The sequence below is a fragment of the Mesoplodon bidens genome (genome assembly GCF_964165515.1).
Source record: "Mesoplodon bidens genome assembly, chromosome: 11".
NCBI lineage: Eukaryota > Metazoa > Chordata > Mammalia > Artiodactyla > Ziphiidae > Mesoplodon > Mesoplodon bidens.
The window spans coordinates 11,088,311-11,106,719 of NC_138167.1; the positions used below are offsets into that span (position 1 = coordinate 11,088,311).

General features: G+C 42.4%; 1 protein-coding gene across 1 annotated transcript; it reads right to left on the reverse strand.

Moving 5' to 3' along the window:
* Positions 1–63: 63 nt before the first annotated feature.
* On the reverse strand, positions 64–17,940 carry ARHGDIB (Rho GDP dissociation inhibitor beta). The gene is made up of 6 exons (XM_081249968.1): positions 17,868–17,940; positions 8,621–8,804; positions 7,843–7,926; positions 5,856–5,932; positions 2,622–2,685; positions 64–749 (listed from the first exon to the last, which is right to left on the reverse strand). The coding sequence occupies exons 2-6, from the start codon at positions 8,796–8,798 to the stop codon at positions 550–552; spliced, it is 603 nt and encodes a 200-aa protein (XP_081106094.1). The 5' UTR covers positions 8,799–8,804; positions 17,868–17,940; the 3' UTR covers positions 64–549.
* Positions 17,941–18,409: the final 469 nt, after the last annotated feature.

Sequence of the window (18,409 nt, forward strand, 5' to 3'; positions counted from 1 at the left end):
AATGGGAACCATCCAGTTACCATATTTGTTTGAAGGAAGAAAGCAAAGAAATGAGGGTCTCAGTCGGATCATACAACTGTTTTATTCTTGTACTCTTGTGCTGTTTACAGTGTCTCCCAATAAAGAAGAACCCCAGTTGGCAGGGAATGTGATTAGGGACCTTCAGTGAACCAGCAGCAACCACAGGAGAATCCAGGGATGGGACAGAGATACAGGGACCCAAGGCAAAAGGACTGTTAGTGCTAGTTTGCCCACTTCCTGGCTTCTAGTTGCTCGAATGGGAATAAAAGAGGGAATATTAAATGATTGTCTATTGGGATGGAGAACTGGGGAGATCTGGCTGTGAGAGGGGATCAGAAGCGTGGGGGCAGGATTAAAGCCTGGGTTTTAAGCATCTTGCTCAGGGTACCACTGTGAGAGACAGTGTGGGAGAGGACGCAGCGATAAGAGAAGGTGGAGGTTGCTGGAGAAGGGGCTCAGCTGTGGTCAGGGAGGAGGGGCGGGGCTCTTCTGGGTGGCAAAGGTAGGGAAAGGGGTGGGCAGGGGCGCTCATTCCGTCCAGTCCTTCTTGATGGACAGGCTCCACTCCCAGGTAAGGTGGTCGTGCTTGTCATCATCCGTGAAGAAGGATTTGTTGTGGTAAGTGCCTCGAGCCAGCATGCCCTTGGGGGCCTCCTCAGTTGGAGTCAGAAACTCATACTCCTCTGGCCGAGGCCCGTAGCTGCCAACCATGAATGTTGCTTTATCCACTAGGAAGAAAGAAAAGTTCATTAGGGTGAAAGCCTGGTAGAGGGAAAACAAACACTGCACACTGAAGAATTTGGAGCACAGCTCACTATGATCAAAGCCCACAGCAATGGTTTCCAATCCTGGCTAAACACCAGATTTACCTGGGGCAACTTTTTTTTTTTTCTCTTAAAAACATTTTTTTTAAAAATTGGAGTTCTTTTTAATAATACACTATTCTTTGACGCACTCCCAAACTTTAGTGATCTGCTAAGAATCAGTGTCTTTAAAACACATTACAGCTGATTTTGAGATTCAGGAAGGTGGGGAATCAGTGCCCTAAATCCATGGGAATCAAGACTCTTTATGGAGATGTAGCAGATTATACCATAAAAAAAGTCCCAGGTGGTCAAAAGGTACAAACTTCCAGTTATAAGATAAGTAAGTCCTGGGGATGTAATGTACAGCATGGTGACCATAGTTAACAGTACTCTAGTGTATATTTGGAAGCTGCTGAGAGAGTTGATATTAAAAGTTCTCAACACAAGAAAAAAGCATTGTAACTATGTGTGGTGATGGGTATTAACTAAACTTTTGGTAATCATTTTGCAATATATACATATATCAGATCATTATGCTATAAGCCTCAAAATGATACGATGCTATATGTCAATTCTATCTCCATAAAAAAAAATATCTCCAACTAGTTGAGACGTGAGTTCTGGCTTCAGCTCTGCAACTACCTAACACTTTGGAGCCTCTCTTTCTTTTCTATATAATGAACTTCAAGGGTCTTCTATCTACAAACTATCATTCTATGAACAGTTGGAGGAGATAAGGTAACAGCTGGGGATCAGAATGAACAGAATTCATGGATGGAATAATTAAATGAAAGGAAAAACCAATAGTTTGGTTAAAAAAATAGTGATGAACTGGGACAGATGGTAAAAATAGCCAACCAAAGTTATTAATAGGTAACTGGGATATATATTAAGAATAGTAGGCTGGGCTTCCCTGGTGGCGCAGTGGTTGAGAGTCCGCCTGCCGATGCAGGGGACATGGGTTCGTGCCCCGGTCTGGGAGGATCCCACATGCTGCGGAGTGGCTGGGCCCGTGAGCCATGGCCGCTGAGCCTGCGCGTCCGGAGCCTGTGCTCCGCAACGGGAGAGGCCACAACAGTGAGAGGCTCGCCTACCGCAAAAAAAGAAAAAAAAAAAAAAAAAGAATAGTAGGGATTAGAAAGTATAAGTAAAGGTAGGCAGGCAGGTGACATTTCGTTGGCTGTTGTTTTGAATAAGCTTGGAGGAACAGCTACAGACACCTCATCGACCTCTTGCCCGAGTGAAGCACCACAGTCTTTACGCCCAAAGGAAAATAATAAACTGAACTATTTTTTTTCATGAGACCAGGTATTGGAAGGATCAACCAAGGTCTTTCAGGTTAACAGTCTTCTGTGGCATTTGAGTCACTGAGTGGTTCTCTATGTCATGCAAATTGATCAGTGTCTTCCCTAGCCCTCATTGATTGGTTTGGAGGAACTGACCTACACATTATTGTTTCATACTTCTGGGGGATGCTGTGTGACACCTTCAGGTAAAAGGGAACTTTACAGGGCTTCCCTGGTGGCGCAGTGGTTGAGAGTCCGCCTGCCGATGCAGGGGACACGGGTTAGTGCCCCAGTCCAGGAAGATCCCACATGCCGCGGAGTGGCTGGGCCCGTGAGCCATGGCCGCTGAGCCTGCGCGTCCGGAGCCTGTGCTCCGCAACGGGAGAGGCCACAACAGTGAGAGGCCCGCGTACCGCAAAAAAAAAAAAAAAAAAAATTGCTAATAACCTGAAGTTTAAGTGTCAGTGAGAAGCAGAGTTTGGGACAGTGGAAAGTGTGGATACTTTACCTTTCACTCCAGTCCGGTAGGTGTGTTGAACATATTTCAGTCCTGACACAATATCCTTGTTCACCTGTAGGTGGGAAGGATCCAAGCGATTCAGATTAGAGAGGATCTTTCATTTTTCCTCATCTTTCATGCTGATCCTACCTAGCTGAGGGTTCTCTGAGGACGAAAGGACTGAAGATTTGATTCAGAATAAGTTACTACTGTCTTTCAGCGCAGTGATGAGGCAGACATTGGAGACAGGAGGTCACAAGACTCAATGTTACCAATCCAGGTGTAACTGTCTAATCCTGTGATTTTTGGTGTCCGGGGTGGGATGGTTAATTACAACATTGTCTCAATATTCTTCATTACATTTCTCCTTCCTCAATGGTCCGGAGAATGGTCTTGATCTCCCCTCCCTGATATTACTGGCCAGAAGACCATCCTTGTTTTAGGTTACAAAGGTACCAGTGGAAACTATTGTGTAAATATCTGAAAAATCCTAACTTCAGAAATGATCCACCTAACATATGAAAAACAAACAAAGAGAAAAGCCGTAATGGAAAATCAGGTCTAGAAGATGACTTTGCCTGTAATGTAACTGTGATTGGAGTCTAGAGATGAGGAGATGGGTCACAGGAAAACATCCCCCTCATATGTAAATAATGGGTGAAATCCATTTGCATCTGGCAAGTATTCTGGATGGCTGTCATTTTCAGACGTTGTCTGAGATCTTGCCACTTTCCCAAGCCTTTCAAAGAAAATTTACTAAAGCAGAATGAAAATATAGACAGCCCAAGCACTTTGTTTTTCCATGATTCATTCTACCTAGGACTGAACTGGTCTCTCTGTTAATTTTATACAGTGGTCATGTTTATACAAACAAATTAAAGTGGGCATGGCAGCATTAGCTGGATGGCTTGGTTAATTGTTCACCGATGTAAGAATTAAAGCATCTTAAAAATAGTTTCTCCTCAACAATAGGTAGGACTCCCTTTTTGTTTTGGACAGAGTAGTTAAAGCAATCTGTCAGTGCTACATTTTGTTTTGTTGGCAATGAGGTAGCATAGCAGTGAACACTGCCAGCTGAGGTTTGAAAGTGTCACTCAGTAAAATCTGTAGCATAAACCTACCAAAAGCAGACAGAATGAAAACAGCTTCATTGAAGAAACTGTGATGAAATGAAACTCAAACTTTCTAATTCCTCTGACCTCTACATGTGACTCATAGAAATAGGAAAAACGAATGCATCTTTCTAGAAGTCTCTAAGCTGGTCTTCTGGGCCTAGTAGAAGATGTGGTCTGGTGGTTAAAAGACCAAAAAACAGGAATGGTGGCAGAGTAGTAAATAAGGGCTTTAAAATAAAGAGACTCCTGTTTTTCTACTGCTCAATAGAGTGCTCATTTAATATAAATATGGTTGAAGACAGACGAAAGAAAAGTATAAATATTCCTAGTTATTCTCTTCCTCTGCTTGCACATCCCTCCCAGTTGTCTTTTCCACCCCAGGAAAAGACAGTTTACTGGGAGCATGAATAAAAGTGAGGGCCATGGAAATCCCATATACCACATCTCCTTGGGAGGCAGAAGGAAAAGGGGAAGAAACTCAAAGAACCATCCCAGTTTTTGGAGAGTGTTGTTAAGTTTTGAGGAAGAAAGAGAAGAACTTTGAGAACAACTAAGAGAGTGAATGAAAGAGGATTCTAGGGTGTGTTGCTGGTGTTATGAATGCAAACTTTCCTGGACATTTTTCAAGAGACATCAGTAAAGATTTCAATCACTTTCCAATTACATATTTTCAGTTTTGAACTGGGGTTTCTTCCTCGATCCACGCTGGGACAGGCCACAGGGCGGTTCGACTTTATGTGGGTTACACATAGAGAGTGATCTTTCCCTGTTAGAGACAAGGCCAAATCTCTGAAGTGGATGGGACCTGAAAACTGCTTTCTGTGCCCACCTCCTCCATCGCCTTCATGTGTAATCCTGACTGCCGAGGACCCAACCCCGGCCTTCCCACCCATGGCAGAAGCCCATGCACCAGACCTTTCCTTCTCATCTTATTCACATCAACATTTTCTTTTTGAATTTTATTTATTTATTTTTATACAGCAGGTTCCTATTAGTTATCTATCTTATACATATTAATGTATATGTGTCAATCCCAACTGCTTATTAAATTGAAAAATTAAGGCAGTAGCATTAATGATTCGAAATTGGACTGATGTGAAACCCATTTGAAGCATATTTGGATACAATGCCTTACTAAACTCTCAGGTGCTTTAGTAATAAATACAGGAAACAAGTAAGTGACTATTATAGAGTGTCTATTATAGAGTAGGCGTCAACAAATATTTTCAGAAGGAAATTATTTTGAGGCATATTTGTATGTGGTGGGGAATGATTGTCCAAAGACCCTGAATCATATCCTGAACCTTTGAGAAAGAAGGGCTGGTGTGCAAATAGAGAGGGCAGATGGGGTCTTTGTTGGTGGAGCCCAAGCCCTGGAGGAAGTGACCAAGTGGGAGTGAGGGGCAACCAAGGAACATACAAGCAATTAAATGCAAACAGTGAATTTCTAACTCATTTGTTTTCAAAGTCAAGGTTACTTTTCTCCTTGATTTTGGTTGCTTGCTGAGATATGGGCCTATTCACTCTATGTCAGTTTATCTCCTATTTAGTTTTGCTCTTACTTGTTTACCTGCTCTACAACTAAGTTGTAATTTCCAGTTATTTATCAAGCACCACACCCCCTGGATTTATATATCTTTGAGCAATTATAGCTGTTCTATTCTCTTTTCCTATTAATTGATTCATTCATTTATCTATTTCTCAATGAATAGTCATGAAATATCTACCATTTACAAAGTTTTGCTTGAAATATTGCAAAGAAGGGATAGATAGTCTCTCCCTATCTCAAGGTGTTTAGGCTGAATAGGGGAGAAATGATACAAGTGGTATAATACAAAGTAATGTGCGTCTTGTGGATGTGAGTATTAGAAGGTCCCAGGAGAGGGATCCCATTGGCTTCAGTGATCAAGGGAGAGTCCAAGGGAAGGGTCCTGGCTGGAAGAAGGCATGAAGCAAAGGTGCACCTGTAACAGGTAGAGCCCAGGATTGGGGAGAGGACAGTCCAGGGAAAAAAAGAGAAATAAACAAAAAATATGCCAACGTGATAATGCAAGGAATTTGATTTTTTCTTCCTCTGATTATAGGAAGGATTTAAACTTTATTAAAACATACAAAACGAGATACTTACTTTGAAGTTAATTTTGACTCTATATTCAACCCCTTCCTTTAGCACAAAGGTTTCTTTTTTGAGGGCTTCCAGATCCCCTGTAGAAGTGGATTTTGAAAGAGTTAATTCTCCTCAGAAGGACATTCACAAGGAGATGAATGAAGTTGAAGCTCCAGAGCCACTTGCTGGGCTCCTCAGAGCAACATGGTCCACATGGTCCTCAAGTCAAAGAATGTCTGAGATTAGTTGCTGCACAAACACACATTTGAAATGCCTGAAATCTTGCAGCCAGATGTGAAAGAAAAGTGATAGAGCTTTTCCCCAAGTTTGACTGCAACCTTAAGAATATGTAAGACGTTATGGTTAAAGACTCCGCCCCCACCCCTCAAATAAAGAAATAGGAGAAAAATATTATATGAGTGCCAGCTATTTGTTTTTGTAGATTTGTTAGCATCTGTGGTGTTTTCTAGCTTTAAAAAATGTACTCATTTGGTTCCTTTTTATCATTCTAAAAAAATTTCACTTTGGTACTTAATTTTGCTTTTGCATTTGCAATTTCATATTATTTTTCTTAAGGAAAAGGAAACATCACTTAAGTTATAAAAGCTTCAGGCTCCATAAAACTGAGAACTGCCCCTAATTCCTGTACCCTGGTCAGAGAGGTGATCTTTCTCTGCTCCTCTCCCAATGTGATCCTGTATAATTTGACATTCGGGGTGACTGTGTGTGTGTGTGTGTGTGTGTGTATGTTTTGCACAGTTCTGTGCAGCTGCTTCATGTACAGAGTTGGTACCAGCATCCTATGTATACATCTGGGATTCACCTCCATAGCTCTTTTGTGACAGAAACCTGAATTTGGTTTTCTTGCTGCTGGGAAAAGAGGACAGAGACCAAGTTTTCCCTGCAACATCATCAAGCCCTTCTGAACAGAGCAGGTTTCCTTAGCGCCAATTCAGACCTTATCTTGCAAAATGATGGCTGTACCCGGTAACTTTATGCAATTTCACACAGGAAGAGGTCTGAGGTCTGATGAGAGAGAGAGAGAGAGTTTCTCTCTTGGAGAGATGCTAGAACGTGGAGGTAGTTGAATGTATGCTGTAATGATTTCGGTTGATTAGGAAGTGTGTCTTAGCCTCCAATTTCCTCTCTCTGACAAAAAGCCCATATAAGGTAAACAGTGGATGTGTCCTGTGTGAGGGGAACCACCTCCTGGCTGCTAAGCCTACTGTTCTAGAGTCATGCTATATTCTGTCTCATGAGTCCATGGTTTTGAATCTGGTAATAATTGTTTGTATTTTACTAAGACCTGCCTTTCATGCCCCCAACCCCTAGCTCAGTGGTCCTTTCCTCATTCCTCCCATTTGCCAGTTTTCCCCAAATCAGCCCCCTTCCCATCTCTCCTCATTTCCTCCAGACCTAAGTCTCAGGAAAGGACTTGACCCTTGTCACAATAAAGTGAAAGAAAATAACAGGTTCATTTGTACATCTTTAGTGGGGGAAGTTGCTTCTTTAAAAGAATCAGAGCTTTAAGTTAAATAATGTGTATTTAACAGTGGAATTCCTAGCATTATTCAGGAGGTCTTAGATTGCTTCCTGTCTTCGGGTAAGTTCTGTAGCTGAGGTAAGGTCAATATTTTCTCTGATGTTTAGATGGTATAAATATTACCATTTCAGAAGCATACAGCTTGCTTCTTAACATTTCCATCAGCAGTCTTTTTACACAAATAGTAATTCTCCTGCTACCATGTGGAGATAAAAATCTGAAGTAAATATGATACAGGTAGATATATCCAGTACTTACACCTGACCCCTTTTCAAGTAGAGACAGAGACTGGGCTTTTCATTAAGCACAGTAAATACTGTGAAAACTATGATTTGCGAACTGGTCTCAGCATACCTTACTAGAATTCACTTTACCAGGATTTTTCTTTTTTTTTTTGCTGAGACAGAGGACAAAAACCAGTGATGCTGTTAGGCGCCACTGAACAGAACAGATGTGTCCACTTACCAGTGAGGTCCATGGTGATTGGTCCTGGGGCACTTTCACAAACCAGGGTAAGACGGGTGACAGTGACATTGGGGGCTGTTGGGTCTGCAGGATTCAAAAGGGAATGTAAGCACAGAGAGAAGGTATTTACGCACTTTGTGTGTGTGTGTGTGTGTGTGTGTGTGCACATTTAAAGTAGGAGAGAGAGAGAAGATAAAAAAGAAAAGGGATAACTCCATCTGGAGGAGAAATAGAAATGGAAGTGGCAGATTCACCATGCTTGGTCTTAGTGGCCTTATAAATTCCAGTGATGCTATTTCTGCTTCAGGTACTTGTAGGTCCATCTCAATCATCAACAGCAGACATTTCCTGAGTGGCTATGTGTACTCTGCTGGTTAGTCGCGGCCCATCCATATCTTTGGGCTATGTCTTAGTCCGCCATTGCGTACGTGTATGTGGAAGAGATGGTTATTTAGGTAAGGAGTGAGAACGAGAAAGAGAAGAAAAAGAGAGAATGTGAGCAATCGTGGAGAGAATACAATTCTGAGTGGTAGTCTGACATTCCTTCTAAACCCTCCCTATGTGTTATTTTTATCTATTTCAATGTTAACTTGCACCTTATCTCCGAAGAAAACTTAATTATCTGGTCCATAACTTGATTCGGCACATAGAGATTGCACCTCACTCACTTAACCCTGGAGGCGCTTGGTACACTTTCCTTTGCAACTGCTCCTGAGTAGCTGAAATGTCTGCCTTGTCAGTGCCCCTCCACCTGCCCCCCATCTTGGCACACACACACCTTCTACCACAGGACCGTCCCCCAGGAGCGTTTTCTTGTACTTAGCTAGACTTTCATCATCTTTGTCCATCTCCTGCAGCTCCTTCAGGGACTTCTGTGGTGGAGGCTTGTAACTGAGCTTGCCATCCAGCTCCTCCTCCTCCTCCTCCAGGTGTGGTTCTGGGGCCTTTTCAGTCATTTTGATCTAGAGAGAGAGGGAGGGAGAGAAAGAAAGAGCGAGAGAGAGGACGGTCTATTAGCCAAAAGTCAGTGGATATGAGCAATGTTTGTGGGGCTGTTCTTAGCATTATTTTTGCCCTAATGAACTTGTGTAATTGTCAGTGATTTTCCAGATTTTCCCCTAATTCAGCCTCATTCTATTTCACAAAATAAGGATATAATGCATTCCAGGCTTTCCTTTCACATGCCTGAATGTTACCATACTGTGATGAGTCCCTCCTGCTCACTGAATGAAACTGACAGAAAAAAAGTAACTCTTTGGGAATCCTGTAAAACAAGGGAAACAACATAGCACAGCTGTCCTGGATGATAATGAGTGGCCCTAGCTCATATACTTATAGAAATTATCACAGTCCTCCAAATCCAGCCAGCCTTGCCAGTGTCAAAGTGCTCAGTGTGTACAATCCCAGTTATGATGGTTTCAAGTACATGCTAAAAAAAGTTAGCTCTTTCCCATTCATTGAATCTTTCCCTGAACTCCTGCAAGAGCTCAAAGGTTAACTCATGAGAAGTTGTAGGTCCCTGTGATACCTGCCTGAGTGTCTGATTGTTTTTCACCCAACACTGCTAATAATTCCTTGAGGGCAGGTACTAAGTGTTGTGTTTCTCTTGAATCTCCCAAGACACTGGAAGAGTTCAGCCATTTTATAAGCGTTCATTCATTGACTTAATAGGTTCTATATATAAAGATCTTCTGTTCTTTTGAAATGATACAAAATAGCAAAGGACTCTAAATCCTCCAGACAAATTGTAACTGTGTCTTTAGTACCTTCTATCAATTTCCACTTCCCTTTTAGTACCTCTCTACCCTCTCGAGATTTCCCCTGACTGACCTTATGCTCTAAGACCTCACCTGGGCATACTCTAGGGTCTGTCTTCTTCCATCATCATTTATATTTACTTGTTTTGTGTTAAAACATTGAGGGAAGATCTAATAAAATTATTCACATATAAGTGTTGATGAATGAATGATAAATTTAAAAATTATTCCTCTTAGGGCATGTATAGTCAGAGCTTTTCAGAGCTGAAATGACCCTTAGAGGTAATATATTCCAAACCCTAATTTAATCATTGAGAACCTTGAAACCCAGAGGTTAAAAGAATTGCCCAAGTTCACATAGAGGGGTGCGATGCCTTGTCTTAATAAATTAGAGGAAGAAATCTCTACTGGAAGAATTTCAGGCCCCATGGTTGGGAGCAATGGAGCTATTTGGGGAAACAAGGGAGATATTTGGAGAAGGAGATGATGTCCTGATTTCCTTTTGTTCTGCTCTGAGGGTAACTCTCTTCCCTGTCTTGGGTAAAGGCTTTAGTGCTGGAAGTGGCAGAACACTAAGTAAATACCTATCACGTCTCATCCTGAGTGATTCTTCAAATCTCTATAAAGTCCCCTGAGAGTGAAGCTGTGTCTGGCCAAAGTCAGTTAGGGTTTTGAGTCTCAATGTCACTATTATTGGCAACAGGAAGAAAAATAATTTGGAAGTGAAGCCAAACAAAAGCAGTTTTAACAGAATAAAAAAAAAGGAAGGAAAAGAAATCATATCTCCTGGCTCATCAGTCCTCTTCCAGCAAAAGAACAAGCCAAACACTGTGACTCTTGATCAACTCTGAAAACAGTATTGCAATGCCCAGGTCCACTTCCTGTGTAGGCAGGAAGCATGTAGGCCTGTTCCTATGGCAACTCTTGCTTCAGCTACAGAACCAGCTCCACTCAGAGTTGAGCCTCTAGAGAAGATCACAATAAACAGAGTGACTAACTCAACTCATGTTACAAACAACACTCAGGGAAAGTGAATGAACTGGTTGGAAAAACAGTGAAGGATGCAGTGGGTGGAGGTTGTAGGTTGTGGGTAGTTTAAGGACAACCATTAAGCCACACATAAAGAACAACCCAGAGGAGACTAATCAGATGAGACAGGTTCTCCTCTGGAGCCTGACCAGATATCCAGGGTAGAGGTCACATAAGAAACCTGCAGACAGAGCATCAGGAAAGCTATCTACAGATGAAAGCATCTCAGCCCGCATAGGCAGGACTTTCTGGAATATATTTCTTGGTTCTAACAAGTCATGTGCTTGAAGTTTGACCATGAGATGAAGACATCACAGTAGATCAAGGTGACTTTACTAACCTAGGGAGCTGTAATTCTGCACCCTCAAATATCAATTTTGAAAAGAGAGAGAGAGAGATAGAGACAGAGACAGAGAGACAGAGACAGAGAGACAGAGAGAGAAAGATCTGGTCTAGGACAGCATTTCCTAACTTCTCACAGTGTAATCATTGACAAGTCAATTTATCTGTCATCTAGAGCTTGATCTTTTCATTAGTGAATCTGAGACTTGTGTCACTTTTAAATTTCCTTGATTCATTACAGACACAATAATTGCTCTATAAAAATGATCCAAAAGGGCTTTCCTGGTGGCTCAGTGGTTGAGAGTCCGCCTGCCAATGCAGGGGACACGGGTTCCTGCCCCGGTCCGGGAACACATGCCACGGAGCGGCTGGGCCCGTGAGCCATGGCCGCTGAGCCTGCGTGTCCGGAGCCTGTGCTCCGCTATAGGAGAGGCCACAACAGTTAGAGGCCCGTGTACCACAAAAAAAAAAAGAAAAAAAAAGAAAAAAGAGCCAAAAATTTATTTAAAAACATTGAAGATCAGAGGATAATGTGGGATTACTCTAGTCAAGAGGAGGAAATTCGGGACTACATGAAAATAATTTGGTCTAATTATATAGCATAAAAAAAAAGAGATATGAAGTCAGATGACCCCAAACCAGTTCACTCTGAAGAGCTGATTGGAAAAAAAAGACGAAAATGTCATAATATGGCAAATAAAGGACTGGAAACCACTTCTCAGGGAAAGGCCTTTTTAAAGCAAAATTAAGGTCACAAATATATGATGAGCATCCAGTATTTACAAGACACTGTACTTTAGTACATACTGATATTTGTTATTCTCCAAAGTGGAGAAAACGTTGGAGGAAGAGCAATCTAGCCATATCAAAAAGCCCAGCTTGTTTGACTGATGGTTCTTAGTCTTTTTGGAGATTACAAAGCTGTTTAAAAATCGGGTAAGGGTCATGGTCCTCATAAAAGGAAAAATGGAAAAAGCCCATGAAATTGTGCATGCAGTACAGGGGTTCATGGACTCCTGAAGTCCTTTGTAGATACTACTGAAGTCCATGATTAAGAGTTTGACCTTGAAACTGTAACTTTTGGAAACAATGAAGCAGAGCGTTGAGTGTTAAAGGGGAAGCTTGCTTGTCTCTGAAGCCTGGCCAGACCAATGACACACTCAGCCTCAAGCCAAGGGTACTGTCTGTGAACCTGAAACTTTGGCTCTCTGAAGCAGGAGAAGATACCAGGTAACATCTGGATCTGACCACAAGCCCAGCAGAAGAGCGATGGTGCACAGGGGGCAGTTTTAGGGAAGAGTTCTGGGTCAATTTATTTGATTTTGGATAATTATTCCCTCACTGAAATAGGCCTCATCATGCATGAGTTTTCATTCTGGCTTTGCCACTAACTAGCTGTAACCCTGTGAGCAAATGTTCCAGCTGCTGTGATCTTCCTTTCCTCATCTTGGGAAGTGAGGGGTTAGGGTAGACCATCTCTAGGTGCTTTCCTTTTCTAAGGCCTTTACTTGTAGTCAAGTGTCAGCTAAATTGCCATTCAATTACCTTATTTCACCGGTGTATATAAGAGACTACCTACCTCTGTTTTACTACTTTAAATTTATGTGAATTCCCCAAAGATCCTACATTTTCAATTTCACAGTTCATTTCCAGGGAACTTCAGATCCTCCCAAAGCCCCAACTGGTTTATATATCTTGACAATGGTTTCCCAGACTACCTGTGTGTGTATATTGAACTACAAATACAGTTTTCCTTTTTTTTTTTTTTAAATAATTTTTACTGTTTTTTGTTTTTTTGTTTTTTGTTTTTTTTTGGCTGCACCGTGCAGCTTGCAGTATCTCAGTTCCCGGACCATGGCAGTGAAAGCCCAGAATCCTAACCCCTAGGCCACCAGGGAACTCCCTCATTTTTCTCTTTTCCATTTTATGGGTGCTGCTGAAGTGAAAATAGGAATTTTATGGAAATTCCAGACTTTTTTCTAATCTCATCATCTAAAGAACAGCTGGCTTTGTAATTGATGATAATAATTCTAACAGTTATCACACAAATGTTAACCGCTGTCATGAGGATTATCTCATTTAGTCCTCACCACAACCTTAAGGACGGCCGTTATCATCATTCCCTTCTAGAGATCAGGAACCTAAAGGTGAGGTAAGTAACTTGCCCAAGAAGACTTGTGTAAGTGGCAGAATGAATATGTGAGCCCGGGTGGCCTGACCTGAGGCTCTACGCTCTGTCGCTCTGTCGCTCCAGCTTTCTTTATTAAGAAGTAATAATGAAACTGGAGAGATCTGGAGAGCTCGGTTGGTCATTGTGGGAATCTCCCTGGGGGGTGCACAGGCAGAGGTAAGTGCTGCTTTGCAAAACTCTGCAGGGCGGCTTTAGCAAGTCAGGGAAGTGTCACATAAAGAGGGTTTCAGTGCAACTAGGCTCCATGTCCCCTTGCGCAAGTCACTAAACCTCTGCTCCAGTTTTGGTCTCTGCAAAATGAGATCGTTGTGTTAAAAGATCTCTGAGACCCCTTCATAATTCAATGACCCTAATGCTCCTAAGTTAAAGAAGGCTGTAAAACAAGAAAGGGAAAGAGGAAGTGGAGGTGAGGTTGGGGAGAACCCAGCCCATTGGCATAGAACATTCTTGTTGGGGTCTGCTTACCTCCCTCTGCAGCTCACCCCCACAAAGAGCAGGGTTGTTTTGTTTGTTTCTTTCTTTGTAGGGTGTTTTTGACTTTGGTTCTTTACACAGTAGAAGTGAAATGGAGAATTATCAATTTTATATTTCATAAGGCCCCAAAGCACATGCGCTTTTTTTTTTATGTGCTCACCACTCTAGTTATCTATTTCCTGCTTCACAGATGCCTACACATGTGAATTTTCACAGCAAACCCACACACACCCATGTTTAGTATTCAGTGAAACAGTGCCAAGATTTAGATGGGCTGAGGCAGGAACTTAATCCTCTCTGGCTCAATTAAAATGACAAATTAAATTAGGGTGGGTACTCATGGTATGAGTATAACATAGCACAAGTCGGTGTCTTTGCTTACAAATTCAGTGAAATTTCCAAGACACTGAAAGTGAAATGCACTTGAGATTTTACCAGTCTCCAGGATGGAGCACACTCTTCTGGTTCATTAATGCAGTTCTAAATAAGTGGAGGGCAAGAAAAGGTAAAACTCTTGAGTTTAGATGAAACACATCACCTGGTTAATTCATAGAAAGATGACCCTGTATGTCTCCTGGGACTTGAACTTCGAGACCGATGGACCAGAAATTCAAAATGTGCATCCACGATTGACTTTTTATGGGACTTAAGCCAGTTATTAACCTCATTGAGCCCAAGTTTTTCCACCAGTAAAGTGGGAATAATAATCTTTCTTTACAGGGTTGAAGAGTGGGAGAAAACATGAAAAGTTCTTGGACTATCCTGGTCAATAGTAGATGTTCAATAACACTCTATTCCCTTCCTCTCCTCCCTTCCTGGTGACGCTGTCTGTTTTGCTACAGTTTCAGCTTCAGCAAGGTAACTGACTGCCAGACCCCAGTGCTTTCTTCTGGATCTGCAGTGTTGACAAGGTCATCTCCTTCCTTCTTAAAAATAGATTTTGTCTCTTTGAGGAGTACAAAAGAGACAAGAAGTTCTGGGAATTGCAAGGATTGTTTATGAACTGAGTCAGCCATAAAATAGGACTGTCACTATTATATTTCTTTAAAAAGCTATTTAATTTTAGATTCTATTTATTGCTCCCTTTCATAAGTGAAGTCAGGGGTCACTCTGTGAATGATGGGAAATGACAGGAGACACAGGCACAGCTAATGGAGAGAATTCCCTCTGGCTCTGGAGCAAAGCACAGTGGAGACTTAACTCATGCCCCAAAGTTGCCAGATCATGCTTCTAGATGCACAGGCCGGGAGTATTAGATAAAAGAGTAAAGTGGAGGGAGAGAGAGAGAGAAATGTGGAAGTAACAGAAGTAGGGGATTTCCATCAGAGAAGTACCTATGTGAGCATCAGCATTCCCTGTCATCTTTGTCTCCCAATATCCAGGATATGCCCACTTTCCCCAAATCTGGGGTTGTAGCTTTACAGAAGGTCATGGAGAGCTGGACCATCTCAGAGCCAGTTGAGGAGGATTTGGGTCTGCTTTGCTGTCTACGTGGTAATTTGGCTCATTTGGGGAATCCAAGTTTATCCTTCAGGACTCCAGAAGCTGTCTTGGTTCTGGATTCCTTTCTGGTGTGTCACTATTCCCTAGTGACCTAGAGGAATTGGTGCTTCCAAAAAGCAGCTGAGAGCTGCTTTTTACCACCTCCGCCCCACCAAGAACATCTGAAACTGCAGTGCTGGATAAGAGGAACCAACCCAATACCTGAGAGGACAGTGTCTTGTTACATACAATAAACATTAAGATCAATCAGAGGAGGGTACAGATTCCTAGAAGCAGAATTCTTTAGCATTTCCCTTGAAATAATTATTTCCCAAGAAATAATACGTCATTCCTTCCTGGACATTCATAGTACAGTTGGTCTTCTGCTGATACTGAGGGCACGGGACTCAGAGCATCCATAGATTTTAGTATCAAGGAAGAAAGGGGGTGGTCCTAGGACCAATGCCCCAGGACACCCAGATTCATATGCAAAAGGAGAGAGAACTCAGCGGATGCATTCAACTTTCCTGAGCCTCTACTGTGTGAAGTCACTCTACTTCCACAAACATTCATTTTAAATAATCCTCAAAGAAAACTGCATTAAGGCAGCCATTATTGGGCAAAAGACTACACTGCAACTACTCGATCCATTCACAGAGGTTTTAAATTAAGCATGAAAAGTTAGACAGAAGTAGAGACAATTTTTATAAGCACAAATGGTGACTATCAGCCCCTCTAAGAAAACCCAAGTGAATTTTTACAAGCTCTGGCTGTGGAAACCAGAGTGTGTGCAAACCAGCAGGGAGGGATTCTTCATTGAATGGATAAATGTTGAAGTTTCAGGAGTAACATGAGACCCATTTCTGGGGATGCCAGTATGGACTCTAACCCAAGATCCTGGGTGACAATAACACTGACCCAGGAACAAGGATGCTCAGAATGTGGGATTAAAGAATACTTCTTCCATGCGCATTTCCTAAAATGTCCCTCTGAGGCATTGTAGCTACTGGTTCTTTTTTGCACCAGTGTGTGACCTTAGCCAAGTCACTGAACACTTCTGAGCCTTCCTGTCCTCTCAGAATTCAGATTTATAAATTTCTCATACCAGACCTGACACAAAGAAGGCCCTCCACTTACGTTGTTTCTCTTTCTCTATCTGCTTAATTTTTACTCCCCCCAAGGCACCTCTCTTCCTGCCAGCTGAAGTTTGGAATTTATTGCACTCCCATGAATTGGTCGGGGCCCTCATCTTTGCATCAGATTGACTCTGCTGTTCTGAGTTTCCACTGAAAACAGAACCTTGACATTGCTCAGAGGATACTTCCTGAGGGACAAACTCAAGTTCTCCCAAATAAGGACCAAATTCCAATGCCTGGAAGATGCCAGCCTTTGTTCGGCTATAATGTGGTTATTCCACGTGTGCTGGATCTGTGCGGTATGGATGGGGAATGAACAATTCCCTCAGAAGTCCACACATCTCAGGAAATAATAAGATGATCTTACTATGCCTGTGTCATATCTGGATCTGGGAGGGATGTTTCCTTATAAATGTAATGAAACAAAGCAATGGCGAAGGTGAATGATGGTTGCCTATGACTGAACTCTCTGGGGCCAGCACAGACTGCTTGATTTCCTTTGCTTGATCATTCCTGCACTGAGGCTCCAACATGCTAACCCTGAATTCAGTGGTTCTTGGTCTCTACGTGAAGGGGTGACTATGGGACCTCCATGTAGGAGCAATCTGCATTCCCCGACCCTGAGCAGAAGAACAGCTCAGAGTTTATCAGACCCATGCCACAAGTTACCCTAGGTCTAGAGTTTAATTACAGACCACTTTCTAAAACATGCTGCCTAGGACATCCTCTAAAAAGGAAGAAAGTATTTCAGGTCACACCTAAAGCACTTCTCATGGCTGCCAAATTCAGACCCTGACATTTTGAAGGCCCACTGACTGGGGGTCCTATCTGAGTCCACTTGGATTTTTCTAGAATGTATCTCTTAATAAATTGTTTGGTGTCTTCTGTGTTTGCTTTTAGTTCTCTCAGAGGTAAAGAGATGGTCTTTGGCAACAACAGCACTTATCTTTTTGCCCATCTCACTGGCTTTTGCTAATGGTAGAAATGCTATCCCTGTAGAGTGCTGAGTAAATAGCCATGCTCCCCCCTGGATAATTAAATCCCACTGTACCCTAGGGGAGGCTTTCATTATGCATTTCTCTTATATCCCCAGAAAATTCTTCAGTGGAAAAGAGCTTAATATTTGACAACTTTGAACCTTTTTTTTTTCTTTTCAACCAGTCTCTTTAAAGTCTGCCTATAAACAGGAAACCACACATCTCCACCCTAGCAGAAACCCACCATCCACCAACGCGTTTCGTATCAGTTTGGATCTACAGTCTTTTTGCTTCTGAGCTTGGCGAGATGCCGGCTCCAACCTTGTAGGAACCTGGCCAGGCACGCCCGGTGGGTACACGCAAAGCCCTTTTCCAGGACATCCAGAATTTATCTCCTGGGCTGCAGCACTCACCCTCCCTCACCGAGGTGCCTCCCCTGAGTCACTGCTGCCACACCCGGCTCTGACTTCCCCTTCTCTGAAGCCTCCTAATACTTTCTTTTCATAAAGTTTGTTTTAAAGAGGCACAACCCCTCTCAAAAAAATAAACCGTAGAGGACTGCAGTCTGGTGTAGAGATTCCTCCATTTGTCTGTGCTGACCTGTAGCCTCCCCTACCCTGAAGGTATTTCAACTTACATTCAGGGGTTCACGTCTCCGTCCTGGGTGCCTCTGTCTCTCAAGGCTGACTTCTGAGCACTGGCAGTTAGAACAGGAAGGAAGTTGTGAGAAAAAAAAAAAAAGTTTTAAACCTACTTGAAGAGGAAACCCTGGGCTGTCTCAAATCCTGTTCCTTTGCGCTGTGTATCTCTTGATCAGCCAACTCTGAACAGCATTCCTGACAATTCATAGCACATGTGAGAGCATGGCCACCCATGTGAACACGGATATACCTGAGTGTTCAGACAAGGGTCCGGAGCTTATAACTGTGCGTCCTATGAATAATTGTGTGGATATGTCTAAAAATCAAGTCATTTCAGTGCATACGCTTCTGAGGCAAGTAATCTAAAACCAGTAGCAGAAAATTCACATAGGCCTTACTTTGTATCACTAACTTCTGTTCCTTTGGGGTCTCTGCCAGCTTCCTTATCAGCCAGATATTTTGAAAGTTGGCTGGCAGTGAATGCAGGGTGCTAACAAATTATGAATTTTAGCTACATGTATTTAGCCCTAAATCTTAA